At 50.1% G+C, this 13377-nt stretch overlaps 5 protein-coding genes across 5 annotated transcripts; 2 read left to right on the forward strand and 3 right to left on the reverse strand.

The window, feature by feature from the left end:
- The first annotated feature begins 155 nt into the window (after positions 1-155).
- AUEXF2481DRAFT_534601 (uncharacterized protein) lies at positions 156-3411 on the forward strand. The gene has a single exon (XM_013483735.1). It carries the CDS (start codon positions 432-434, stop codon positions 2940-2942), a length of 2511 nt encoding a protein of 836 aa, XP_013339189.1. The 5' UTR covers positions 156-431; the 3' UTR covers positions 2943-3411.
- On the reverse strand, positions 3223-4461 carry AUEXF2481DRAFT_534610 (uncharacterized protein). Its single transcript, XM_013483736.1, has 2 exons — positions 3435-4461; positions 3223-3364 (listed from the first exon to the last, which is right to left on the reverse strand). The coding sequence occupies exon 1, from the start codon at positions 4158-4160 to the stop codon at positions 3573-3575; it is 588 nt and encodes a 195-aa protein (XP_013339190.1). The 5' UTR covers positions 4161-4461; the 3' UTR covers positions 3223-3364; positions 3435-3572.
- A 3186-nt stretch (positions 4462-7647) lies between these two features.
- Positions 7648-8604, reverse strand: AUEXF2481DRAFT_9255 (uncharacterized protein; the record flags this gene model as incomplete). The annotated part of the gene is made up of 1 exon (XM_013483682.1): positions 7648-8604. The coding sequence occupies one exon, from the start codon at positions 8602-8604 to the stop codon at positions 7648-7650; it is 957 nt and encodes a 318-aa protein (XP_013339136.1).
- A 302-nt stretch (positions 8605-8906) lies between these two features.
- Positions 8907-10647, forward strand: AUEXF2481DRAFT_44893 (uncharacterized protein). Its single transcript, XM_013483697.1, has one exon. The coding sequence runs from the start codon at positions 9169-9171 to the stop codon at positions 10198-10200; it is 1032 nt and encodes a 343-aa protein (XP_013339151.1). The 5' UTR covers positions 8907-9168; the 3' UTR covers positions 10201-10647.
- A 368-nt stretch (positions 10648-11015) lies between these two features.
- On the reverse strand, positions 11016-12277 carry AUEXF2481DRAFT_48627 (glycoside hydrolase family 5 protein; the record flags this gene model as incomplete). Its single annotated transcript, XM_013483704.1, has 3 exons — positions 11016-11240; positions 11312-12210; positions 12232-12277. The coding sequence occupies 3 exons, from the start codon at positions 12275-12277 to the stop codon at positions 11016-11018; spliced, it is 1170 nt and encodes a 389-aa protein (XP_013339158.1).
- Between the last annotated feature and the right edge of the window lie 1100 nt (positions 12278-13377).

Here is a 13377-nt window from a genome sequence, read left to right on the forward strand (position 1 = left end):
CACCAGAACAATCCATGCAGCCTACCTGCCGATACTCCTTACAACACTCCCAGACTAAGCTCTAACCTTACAGCCCTCAGCGTTAATACCATCCGTGTATCAGCACACCCTGGACCTCTTGCACAAACAACGCAACTTTACACTCCACGAGACTTTGACAGAAGAAGCACATACTTTCCTGCCCACAAGAATGCCGACGTCCTACTGGTCTACAGCAGAGCGGAGCCCTGATATCCAGAAGGAGAGCAGTTGTGTTACCATTAAAGCTTCTCAAAGCTATGCCGTGCTTCAAAATGAAGACTTCGTGCTGGAGCTCGCGAAGTTTTCCTCACTTCTCTTCCCTCGTTCTTTGAGTCACTACATTCAGCTCTGCTATCTATACATCAAGTCAGACGGAAGACGGCTTTTCTCAAAAGATCTCATACGCAAAGATGCGTTTCGCTGATGCTTCGTTCGCGACAGCGTGCTTTGTGCAGCTGTTTGTGCCTGGATGGAGTTGGCCACAACCCGATGGCCAGCCCCACGATGAGCTATCAGCCCTTTCCGCCTATGGATCCGAGCAACCAGGAGCCATATCGCCACAGGTCGCAGTGATAACTCCGAGAGTCATGGTAGCACCCGCTGTATACAAGATGGTACTGACCACTGGTACTGGTACTGGTCCTAGTCCATCCTCGACTCAGCCTCCCTCGTCAACTTATTCCACTGGAGGCGTGACATTCAAAGTCCAGCAAGATACGAACTACCAAGGCACTCTACTCAACATCCTGAAACGCGGCTTCAATAGAAAACGTGCCGCTAGCGATGGTATCGACGCGTGCATGGACAAGTGTGCGAACAGTACCATGTGCTCTGGAACTGCATACGACCGAAATTCGAGCATGTGTACATACTACAGCTCAGTTGATCGAACCACCGAGCAACAAAAAGATGGTATAACCTTTGCGAATGTCGAGAACCGCAACACTAACAGTAGCGGTAATGGTACTACCACCGCCTCGTCGTCCACCGTGAGCGGCACTGCTGTGTCTTCGTCGATGACAAGCGGGATGTACACCAACAGCACATCGAGTCAGTCTAGGACCAGATCCATGAACAGTACCTCAAGTCTCTCCATGTCGATGACGGCGAACAGCACATCGAGTCGCCCGACGACTATGAGCGCAAACAGCACATCAAGCCGACCAACTACCATGAGTATGAGTATGAACAGCACATCGAGTCGTTCAACGACCGTGAGCATGAACAGCACTTCAAGCCGTCCTATGACAACAAGCATGAATGGTACCTCAACTCGTTCATCATCCATGTCTACCAGTAGCATGGCCTCGAACACCACATCAGCGACTTCAGCCACCCCAACCAATTCCGTCGGAACCAGATCGTGCAACCAAATCGCGGCATCTGGTAATACTTTTACCGATGGAAACAACGTCACGTACGCCGTCATTTGTGCCAAAGGCAATATGCTACTCTTCGCAAGAGGCCTAAGTCCCAGAGCTGACGGCGATCTGGGTACCGTACAATCTGGCAGCTTTGAGGGTTGTGCTCCATACTGTGACAGCAATTCGCAGTGCAGTTCCTACAGCTACACAAGCTCTAATGGGACCTGCTATTTGTCAAGCTCTAGCAACGTAACTCAGCCCATCGCTGGTCGAGACTATGCGTACAAGGTTCAGAGACAAACTTCGTCCAGCTCAAGCTCAACGGTCTCGAGCACATCAAGCACTTCGAGCAGGATATCAAGCTCTCCCTTATCTGCCACCTCTACCACATCGTCTTCATCAACCTCCGACTTTGTTCCTGATGGCTACTCAATTTCAAAGACCACAATCTGTCAAACGCCAACAGGGGCTGCGGTCAGTGCAGCGACCACATCGTCGTCTTTTTTATCCTTGAGTAGCTCGAGCGCCAGCTCGGGCACCCCGCTGTCTAGTACTTCGTCCATGTCTTTGTCTACGAACTCTCTTGTCTCTTCCACAAGCTTGAGCTCCTCTTCGTCTTCGCCCGTCACAATGACCCAAGTTGTGACCTCAACGCCGCCGGCCAGCACAACTACCCAGGCAACTACAACAACGCAACAAACGACCATAACGCAAGCTACGACTACGACACAGGCAACCACAACGACTCAGGCCACAACCATAACACAGGCAACAACAACTACGCAAGCTACAACCACGACCCAAGCGACAACGATCACGCAATCTACGACTACGACCCAAGCAACCACGACAACGCAAGCGACGACGACCACTCAGCCGACAACAACTACGCAATCAACCACCGTGACACAAGCTACGACCACAACTGCTTCTCCAGTCGCAACTCAGATGCGAGTCAGGACTCAGGTCCGCATGGTGCCAGTCAGAAGCGAGTCGCCATCAGTCCAGAGTATTAGAACCGTCGTCTCGATGCGACCCGTCAGACCAGAAACATCCACTACTGTTAGTGATGAGTCTTCTCCGACGGGTGTAGTGATATCAACAATTCGTTCGACCCTGAGAGTCACCCAAACGGTAGCTCAACCGACCACAACGGCTGAGGTCGTGACAGTGACTTCTGATGTTCTTGTTCCAACTGGAATATCCACCGTCACAGCACCTGGCTCCACTGTCATCATGGAAGTCGACAAGACCGTCACCACAGGCGTTTCTACTGTCACGGCACCTGGTTCCACTATTGTTATGGAAGTCGACAAGACTACGGTCACGACTAGCGATGAAGCTCAAACGAGCGTCGTCACCATCACGTCCGACGTCACTACCATCAGACCTTCCTCTAGTCCCACGAACTTTGTGACCCTTCGTCGTAGAGATGAAAAGCAAAAGGTCGAGAAGGAAGAGAAAGCTGCAGGCAAGGGGAAAGAACAGAAACCTTTCTACAAGCAGGCTGGCCGATCTTGGTTTGCCTTTGACAGCATGACCGAGATATGGATGTGAGGTTGTTTCTTCAGACATCATCGCATCACATCCGATTGTACACCTCCTTCTAGTTCTCAGCAAATCATCCTCCTACCACATCTAATCACATTTTCAGTGAAGAAAAAGCACCAACATTTTGGTAAGACGAGTCTTGTATTTTGTTTTGGTCTTTTGTAGTTGTTCTTTCTCTCACCCCAGTCGCTCTTTCTGTTTTTGTTCTCCTTTCAGGAAGTTTGTATGTAAATCACGTAGTCACTCCCTTAATGTAGAATTTTTTTGCTACAGAAAAGAGAGGAAACCCATTGCCAGACTTGTGTCTCCCCTTTTGATGAATGCAATGCTGTAGTGAGGTATCGGGGTGTTTTTTTTGGTTGTCTGCAAAACCACTGCTCATCCTTACCCTTCTTCTCCCGAGATCAACGTCGGCATCGAGCTGAAACCTGTCGAAAATGCACACTCAGTTTTCAAAACTTCTACATGCTGTCTGTCTATGAGATAAAAAATACTCACACATTTTTCTTTCTTCAAAACTCGTAAAAACTCATTCAGTAGCCCAGATCCATAGTCGTGAAGATCCATCAGTCTCGAACTTCTGTGTGATGGATAGCAAGGGGTACTTGGAGAAGTAAAAGCTTGGTGTCGTCGGGGTCATCTGCAGTGAAGCTCATGGGTTGCTGAGGGAAAATGCATGGAGGTTTGATATCTGAGACTAGGAGGGGGGGAAGGGAGTGGAAGCACGAGGATTGTGCATATCGGGGTCTGGAGAGCGAGAGCTGGGCTGCTGAGGCTGAAATATGGGGGTCGATGGGCTGCTGAGGCTGAAATATGGGGGTCGATGGGCTGCTGATGCATGTATGCGGGACAGAACCAGGGTATATCACCAGCGAGAGTGGAATGAGGATTATAACTTCTGGCGACATTGTGGCTGTGACCAGACAGCTGAGGTGGAGTGGAAGCACGAGAGTTGTGCGAGACTGGCGACGATGCGTGAGAGTCGACCAACTCGGGAAGGGGGTCACGAACATCAAACGCAAACTGCCTGGGCTGGTTACTGGTTTCGACGATGAAGTGAGCGAGGGCGACGACGTCGAACGCTATCAAGTCGAAAGGGTTGCGAATGGTCACGGAGGCAGAGTGAGCGTCTACCATCGCGTCGATTGTCTGTTGATCTTTTCGAGAGAGTTGAACAGGCTGCTGAGAGTGAAGAACGACACCACACATCCCGAGGTCTGGCATGTTTGGATGGAGACAAAGTACGAGAATCGAGGAGAGGTGGGAGCGTAGAAAGGGAGTCGCTCAAACTAGCCGAGGACATGCGATCAACACACGTAGACGAGCCAGGCTATCCACGGGTAGCGCTGGCAACATGGCGAGCGATACCAGCACTGTCGACAGGATTCGAGGCACGGGAATCGGCAAGCGGTGGGAGCGACCAGCGAGAGCTGTGCGAGCCAGACGAAGACTTGCGGTCAACAGGCATGAATGAACTAGGCTTCTCACGGGTAGGGATACGAGCATAACTCTCGGCACTGGCCATATCAGTCAGACTGGTATCAAGAGGGGTATAAACAGGGGTATCGTCGTACTTGTGCATCATGTTTTCGAGCATCGCGAGCCTGTCATTGCTGTGATCCACACTGGCCTTCAGACTAGCCATTTCAGCGATGATGGCGTCCATCTGCTTGGATAACTTGTCATAGTTCATAATGTTGTGAGGAGTTCGACGTGTCATTATGATTGTAAGAAGGGGTTGATGAGCGCAGAGTCGTTGTTGTCGTGTGCGATGTGAAGAGGAGAGGAAAAAAAGCCAAGGAGGAAAGCAGACATAGCTCGTGTGAGAGTGAAATCTCCGATCAGTTATCGCGTCAAAACAATGGCGTCGTTGACCGGATCATGTCGTCGTGATGCACCTCGAAGCTGCTCTCGGCGACGCTCTCGCAACCTCCATCCCGAGCCTTGCTGTCTTGCTGGAACAGAAATTAGCACACGCACAATCTGTGCTTGTTGTGTAAAAGCGACGGAGAGAGTTTGTAGCGTATCTCTGAGTGGTTGAACAGCTAATCTTGAATATGATTTTGCATTTCTCAGTCCTGCTGTAGTTCCTGATTGAGTGATAGAGAGGATCCCTGATTGTTCTATTTGCCTTGCTGCACCTATCATAATTAGAAGGTGGAAAAGTACAATATCTGGTATGAGTGAGAGGGAATACCGAGCATCTTCCAGAGGTCATTCTAGCGCTTTCTGACTTGATCCTCTACCGATGTCCGAATCTATAAGTCGGCTTCAATGATCAGTTTCAGAGTGTCCCAGGCTTGCTGGCCACAGTATGAAAGGAACTAAAAAGGACACATCCTGCTCCTGACTCGGGATCGCAGCTGGATGAAGCTTGTTCTAGCCATCTATCAGCGGGAGCATTGATGAGACTAAATACTGTCATTTGTACGGATTGATCTCGAGGTATTCCGCCATCGAATAGTCCATGTATCATGTCGCTTTGGATTGCAGCTACAAGATAATTGTTCAAAGCAGCCATATTATGCGTCAGCTCACGTGGCTGGGCATTAGGGATGCTTACGGTATTTAACGACATCGCAGTATTTTGCGTTGTATTCGAGGAAAGTTTACCTGTGATGAGAGACACTCATGCGGTCTAGGAAAATGGTGTTTGAGGCGAACGAGAGGGACTTAAAGGGAACACGATGGCGTATGACTTTCGGGAGAAGGAAGGGCGGGTTAGGTAGACCCTTTCCTTGGCCCAAGTGCTCATTTTTGCAAAGACGTTTTAATACGTCGCTGTGACTTTTTGGGGAGACAAGATGACACAATGTCGGGATAAGGGCTCAGGGTGAAATTCCACCGCTGTCCATTCCGCTTTCCAAAAGGTTGGACGTGTGAATGTGATGCTGCAAGGCGTCGAGGTCATGACGTGTGTCTGCAAGACCATGTCAGCCTCGAAATCGCTCCGGAATAGCAGGCCGGTTGACTAGCTCTTGAAACCTCGTCATAGCTTTGTTTGTCCTTCACTGCTTCTTTTTTTCCTCCTCCTCTTGCTTATCAATGGTGAGCCTCAATCTAGCCTTGACTTCCATGTCCGTTTTCTAACGTCTCATCTCCTCCCTGGCCTTGATCAGACTCACAGGCGCGTTTCGTAGCCTGGCCGAGGTGCGGTCAAGCGTAACCAGGACATCGATTAGGTCAGCGATCCTGAGGCCACCAGTACCGTTGGCCTTGACACCGTCGGTGAGCATGTCTTCCAGATCCTCCTTGAAGCTCCTCAAAACAGCTCTTGGCTATGATCTACATGAACATCACTCAGGTGACAAGCAAGTTAGAAGCTCCCCCTGGCGAGCTCGACGCGCACCTCCTCGTCCTGGCACATGGACACCTCGAGCTTGTGGATTGGCGGCGAGCACTTGCGGAAAGAGTCATGGATGATATGGGCGCGACTGTATAAGACAGTGCGGTTTTGATCAGCGAGAGTGCGTAACACACCCAAGGCTAGCTCGCGGAAGTGGTGACCCAGGGTTGTGTCGCGGTGCTGCGTGGGCTGAGGCCGACGACATATCAAAGTAGTTGTGACATCTATGTCTCAGATAATCTCAGGCTTGAATGAGTTAGCAAGCTCGCCAGGCAAGCAACTCGACAATGTCTGACCCAACTTTTCGACTCTCAAATACCTTCTTTGTCTGCAGAAAGAGCAATGTCTCGAGTGCAAGTCCCCGAGCGTCGTCCACAAGATACAAGTTCTGGCGATCCGATCTCACCAAATTGTCTTCATAAGGTACCCTCATATTAGCATCTCTCCCTTCTCCACAAGACCTGAGCAACGATGACAGACAAAAGCTACTCCGCTGACAAGCAAACCACAAACCAAAGCCCAGAAAGAAATTGGCGCAAGGAGAAAATCTACGCCTTCCTTGCCCTCGGTCTAACTCGCCTGCTCCTGCACGACTACCTTCCACCCAGGGGCTTTGGATTTTTGATCTGGGTAGACACGCAAGCTTGGTGGTGGTATGGAACCTATGGGTTCGGTACCGGATGCCAATACAAAACCCAGGAGCAAGAGCAGGACTTCGGTGGATACTGGGATTATGAGTACCAGTCCAAGGGCGACGATGAATTGTCTGATTCTGCGAGTGTAGGTGAGAGACCGAGAAATCGCGAGCCGTGGGTCTCTTTTTGGGAGTTCTATTGGGAGTGAGGAGAGTGAACTCGAAGGTCGAAGTTCGACGAGGGAGGCAAGTCTCTACAGCGAATTTGCATCGAGCGACGAATCACATCGACAGGCGGCAGAACTCTCAGAAAGATATCAGCCTCTCTGGAACTGGTCCCAGGAGTATACGACGCCTGACAACTCTTATAGCTCGATCCAAGAGTCACTTGGAGCTTCAAACGAGTGTGACGACTGTCTTGAGCAGGAAAACATCGAACGTCTAGTGTACGAAGAAGAGGCTCTCACAGAGCGACGGATGAGCTTCGATTCGGCGAGTGATCTCCATTGCAAGAGTTGTTGTGATGGAAACTGCGGAGATGCTGACAAGTGTTACTTGCGCTGCTCATGCGCAGATATGGTTGACATGGAGAGGCCAGTGAGCTTTCTGCCGAAGTTTGACTGGGAGGATTGAGTCGATCTGACTGTCGATCGCTGGTGGGCGTTGGTCCTGATTCATGCTCGTATACTGCTCGCAATTGATGGATGAGTTTTGGCTCCCATATTTCCGCCTCAAGGTGTTGCCATGATACTCTTTTTCAGATCTTCCTTGTAGGCATCGGTGATAGCGCCACACATGGTGACTTCCCTCACGCCCTTCAACTCCCTCAGCGGTGCCAGCACGCCTTGTACATCTTCAAGATTTCTGATGGCGTTGTCTCTGCTTCTGGAGATTATCTTCTTCTCTCCGTCCGCCACGCCATCGGATCCGTTCTGCAGTCTGACTGTCAATTTTCTGATAGCCTCGCCATCCGCCTCCCTCAGCGCTCGGACCAGTTTCTTGACTTGTAACTTTAACCCATATACCAATCCACTACCGCCAACATTGAATTTGATCATGCCAGTATACTCATCCACAACATCCACTGTAAGCACAACTCTCCTGATCAGTCCCAAATATGGCGTGCTACCCAACAGAGTCAAAAAGTCGTATGCACAAGACGGCGCCAATCCAGAAGCTAGAACCCATCGAAAGCGAAATTGTATCACGTCGTAGGAAAGCCAAAGCACAAAGTTGTTTTCTCCGTAGAGAAGCTCTGCGCATTCGGTATGGAGTTGCTTGTTCACTGCTAGCAAAGAGGTTTGGCCCCGATGCCAGAGTGTGGTGTTTGCTGTATATTTGGCTGATGGAAGACTGGCCAAATGAATCTTATGTGCTGTGCTCGCTGCATTGCCACTGGTCTTCGGAGTCGGGATAAGACTTCCTGAGGAGGATTTTGTCTCGGTATAAGGTAGCAAGTATGAGTATATCTTTCGACGCAGCTCGCAAGGCAGACGGAGGAAGGGGAATGTGACTTTGTTCGGTCGTTGATTTAGTGGCGACTTCTGTGTCGCATGTAGACGAAGGGTTTGGGCTGCTGTCTGGGTCATGGACAAGGCTGGTGGGATGGTGTGAGTTGTTGCTGGACGGGGAAGTGGGAGGTAGTAGTCGCGGCAATTGTGATGGCCAGTGTCTGTCAAGACCGACATGATGATGCTAAGGAACAAGCGTTGTAAGATGGCAAGTCTTTGGCTGCTAGAGCATTCCGCGGTTGAGCGTGCGGTTGATGGATGATGCTCGGGTATAGCCAAGTTGATTCCCTCGGCCATCAGGGTGTCGATTCGAGATGCGGAGGTGCAGTGCTATCCGACGCCTGAGCTTTGTTATGGACCTCCTCGGGCGTCACAAACGTTCGGAAAGTGAGACGATTGTTCCATATCGAGGCCAAGCGTCTGGAGATGGAGCTTGGCTTGTTGATCGAGTCCCCCTTCCCTTGTATCATACCTCGTGGGTAAACATGAACGTCCCGTGTTTGAGCTCTTACGAGCTGCCAGGCCTTTGTTTGTATCATCATGCCATCTTCTTGATCGGCCCCGAGAGAGGGCTTCTTCTGATCTAAGTGCCCCATCAGCTTGCCAGACACGTCCAACCAAAGTCATCATACCTAGCACTAATAACCCCTCGACACGCGTCAGTCCTCATAGTCGTCGAGGAGGACTTGAGAGGAAAGAGCGACAGCGACAGATAAATCACATCATCACCAAGTCGCCGCCATGCATATCGACCTCCTCCCCTCTGAACTGGTGACGGACATCTTCCTCGCCTTGCCTGCCATCTCATCCGTCATCGCCCTGTCATCAACATGCCACCACTTTCGTCAAGTCTATGCGTCTTCCAAACGACTTCGCATCCTGTCGCAAGCAGCTGAGAATGAGTTTGGCCCTACGCAAGACATCATCCAGCTCGTCACGCACAACTCCTCTCAGCCAGCACATCTTCGCCGCTCGGTACCGCTGTCCGAGGCTCTGCTTCACTCCATCGTAAAAGTCGGTCGCATCGCCAGGAAGTGGGAAGAGATGTACCCCTTCAAGAAATGGAAGACGGACTTTGAGAACAGACGCGATATCACCGACGGCGAACGCTTCCGTCTGCGAAGAGCACTATACCGTCTCTGGCTGTTCTCCCGCGCCTTCCATGATGGAGCCATCCTCCGCTGGATGAGGTGTCTACCCGCACTTCAACACGAGCGAACTCTGCTGCTTCACAACTTCAGCTCTGTCGAGCTAGCTGAAATGCTAGATGTCCACAACATGCTACGCGACACAATCAGCAGCAACATTTGCCCCTCCAACGGCACCGTGAGCCGCAAGTTTCAAAAACGCTTCCCACACTCAAACTATCAACTCCTCTTCAACACTCATCTCAACCTCCCACCGCCGTCTTCTTTCGCGCAGCATGGAGAATACCACTGCTCCGAAGTCGCCGCCTCTAAATCGCATAACAAATACACCCCCACCGCTCGTCACGAGCCAGGTGCAGAAGGCTGGGGCGATGATATCCTACACTACTACGTTGTCGAGGACATGCTGAAGCTGGATCCCGAACAATTGATCCATCTCAAAGAAAACGCACCCTACAAGAGTCAAGTAGAGGCTTATATCAAAAGCAAAGGGGACTGGTTCGACAACAACGGGGAGACGTTTGTCCAGACTTTGCACCAAGTTATTCATGACCGAGGCCAGGATATGGATGAGTTCAAGGATGCAATCGAGGACGGAGAGATGGGTGTCGCACTCCACTCATGATGTATTGTGTGGAAAATGGCTGCGAGGACGCAAGATCGGACTCAAGTCTCGAGAGCATGTCGCTGAGCTCATTGTGTCAGAGGGCTAGAATTTTTAGAAATGTCTCGTTCGGCGACAAACATGTCAAGACACGAACGAAGACGACTCAACAGCCATCTCAGAGCGCCGACTACATATTTGATATAGAAGTCATGCTGAGGCAGGTTCTGCACACGGTGGATAGCGACATTCAATCGCTCCTCTTTTCCGCCATCAGGTGTAAACTCGAATGAGGCCCGGTACCCTTATGCTTGTTTCCACGCTGTACATTCAAGAACCTTGCCGAGGATAGCAAGACGCGTGTGAGGGCGAAGACGAAGCAACATCTTTCGGGCAACAAAACTCTAACTTGTCTATCTTGAATCTTCGAGCATCTTTGATGAAGAATGCCGATTTACCTATATCGCAGTGAGCATGTCGTTTTGGATACTCAATCGTCACGGAGCTGACTGACGGCAAACCTAGTATGGCAAGCTCAGAGTCGAGACGCTTTGCGCCAAAGATCAAATATTTCCTGGACATGGAGAAAACAGGTCTCTTGCTTCTTTTTCAAGTTTCTTGAGGATCTGTCAATTGCAGTAACCTCGACGCCCATAGCATGCCCTTCACAACCCGAAAAAAAAACTTATCAATGCTATCCACTTGAGAACACATCCTCGCCGGCTTTTGGAGACTTTTGACAAGTTCTGAGCTATGGAAAAACTCCAATTCTGCCCTCCTCAGCTCAACCACAGTAACATAAGACCCTAAGGACAATACACCAGCACTAGAAGATATCAAGGGCAGTACGCAGAGCCTCTCTGAACATTCTTCGTGTATCCAAGATCGACAAAGGTGCTGTAGTTCCAGTAGTCCTGCTGAGTCCCCTCACCATCGACTTTAGCGGTACCCAAGAATTTAGCAGTCCAGTATGCGGAGCCAGAAGTATACTTTCCAAACGCATACAGTCCAGTAAGCAGGTTCTTCTCCCGGAGTGCAAAAGTATTGTTGAGTTCCGCTTGCTGTGTAAAAGAGTCGCGTCAGTTGATTGAGTAAAAAGGTGTAAAGGTGTATGAAAGGACGGTAAACTTACAATGCTCCATTCACCAACAAAAGTAGGGAATTTGCCATCACCAGCAGAAGTCTTAGCATCCGAACAGATGATTCCGGCTTCATTAGCTGAAGTGGCACCTCTGCCGGCGAAATAGTAGTTGTGGATATCAAACACTAGGTTGGCCGTCGCGCCGAAGGAAGGCGAGAAGTAAGCTTCGCCCTTGAAGCCATCTTGAAGCATCACGGGGATCTTGGAGTTGACGGCAGAGACACGGGAAAGGACGCCTTTGATGTATGAAGTCACCCATGCTGCACCATTATCAGAGAGTGCGAGCGGCGTGCCAAAGAATTGAATGTTCTTGTTGTCGACGGGTTCATTGATGGGCTCGAGGGTAAAGTGTGAAGGGAAGCCTGAGTTTTGGATAAAGTTGATAGCGGCATCCACAGCTTGATAGGAGTAATTCAATGCAGTGGCATTGTTAAACCAGCCATAATTGCCTTCCTTTTCTCCAAAAGCCATACCGTTCACGCCGCCAGGAAGAGAGTGGATATCGATGATGACATGCATGTTGTACTTGTTGATTGCATAGCTCGAGATGGTCTTGAGGAAAGAAAGCTGGTTGCCAGAGTACAACTGACTGCCAGGTACTTTGACCCAGGCGGCATATGTGGTCGGGATACGCAAAAGGGTCATGTTGGCTGCCGCAAGTTTGTCGATATCCGATGTGGAGATCCAGGAGGCATATCTCTTTTCTAGCACAGGACCGCATTGAGACCCGAGATTGACGCAGAGACCCCATTCATCAGGAGCACCGCCAGAGTACTGGCTCCAGAATGCGGTATCGATAGTCGACTCTTGGACGAGCCAGCCTCCGAGGTTGACACCGTTTGCTTTGAATGTCTTCCAGTTGACGTAGTTGGTGGTAGGTGGAGCTGCAGCTGGAAGGGCAGAGGAAAGACCAACCCCAAAGCTCAAAGCGAGTGCGACGATAGAAGAAGAAAGCATGTCTGATGTGACTTGCGAATGAAGTGCTGTGTCGGATGGTCGATTTCGGCCAAAGGACTATGCCATCTTATATGGTTTCCCATGCCGATGGTCAAGAGGGTCACTGACTCCAGTCTACCTATTCGGGTCAGCGATGACCGAGCCAGTAAATTTAAAAACTTTTCGAGAATGCACCGAGCCCTAAGTCGGTTCCTCATACGTTATAGAGACGAAGATCACGCTGGAACGTTAGTTCTCGCTTGTTACTATAGTCGCTTACCCCGCAATGTGGAGACCCCGGTTCCTCCACACTATCCGCGTGTGCGGACAGAAAGAACCTATAATCGTCTCGATGGGTTCCCCTGCGGAGAATAAGACGTAAAAATGCATTTGGAGGCGGCCATCGTCGTGGTATTGCTAGAAGGAAGGAGTAGCTACCATTGCATGCCCGAACTGTGCTTCTAAAAATGCAGGGTCATCAACGTAAGATTTCCTTACATTACGTAGGAGATACTGTAGGCCGGGGGCCAAAATGGGGAAAGTCAAGAGATTCTACCCATCCCAGCTACCAGTGTATCTCCGTGACTTGCCTCTAGAAGGCAGGGTCATTTCCAGAACCCCTTGCATCGCGTAGGAGATACAGTAACAAAAGGGTCAAAGTAGAGAAAATGTGATTTAATTTCGAACAAAACATAGGAAAGGATGCTAGAAACAAAGGAAAAGTGCCCCCGAAGTTTTGCCCAGGTCAACGTCGACTTATCTCGCTCCCGCATATATGCGTTCTATATTGACATTTTTCACGGAGTACGTGCACGATGAATTGTTAAATCTCCTTTCGTAGAGCCGATTGCTTGGGATACTGGGACTTTTTTGCTTGTCATCAGCCTCAGTCTCGTGCTTGGACTTGCCTCTAGTCGCTCTTATCCCCTGCCTCGCTTTCAGGCTCGTCCTTCTCATCGCTCTTGTCCTCGTCGCTGTCACCCTTAGACATATGCTTAAGTTCAGGGAGAGAGACCTCGACGAACGTAGCAAACACATAAGTGAAGGCCGGGTACCGAACAATATGTCTCTCTTCTAAGCTTCGATGCTTATAGTACAGATGCTTGAGTTAATGCAGGAGA

The sequence above is a fragment of the Aureobasidium subglaciale genome (assembly GCF_000721755.1).
Source record: "Aureobasidium subglaciale EXF-2481 unplaced genomic scaffold scaffold_38, whole genome shotgun sequence".
Classification (NCBI taxonomy): domain Eukaryota; kingdom Fungi; phylum Ascomycota; class Dothideomycetes; order Dothideales; family Saccotheciaceae; genus Aureobasidium; species Aureobasidium subglaciale.

Bases quoted from the DNA above. Each gene is read 5' to 3' on its own strand.
- AUEXF2481DRAFT_534601 (XM_013483735.1), top strand. From the start codon at position 432: ATGCGTTTCGCTGATGCTTCGTTCGCGACAGCGTGCTTTGTGCAGCTG.
- AUEXF2481DRAFT_534610 (XM_013483736.1), bottom strand. From the start codon at position 4,160: ATGCCAGACCTCGGGATGTGTGGTGTCGTTCTTCACTCTCAGCAGCCT.
- AUEXF2481DRAFT_44893 (XM_013483697.1), top strand. From the start codon at position 9,169: ATGCATATCGACCTCCTCCCCTCTGAACTGGTGACGGACATCTTCCTC.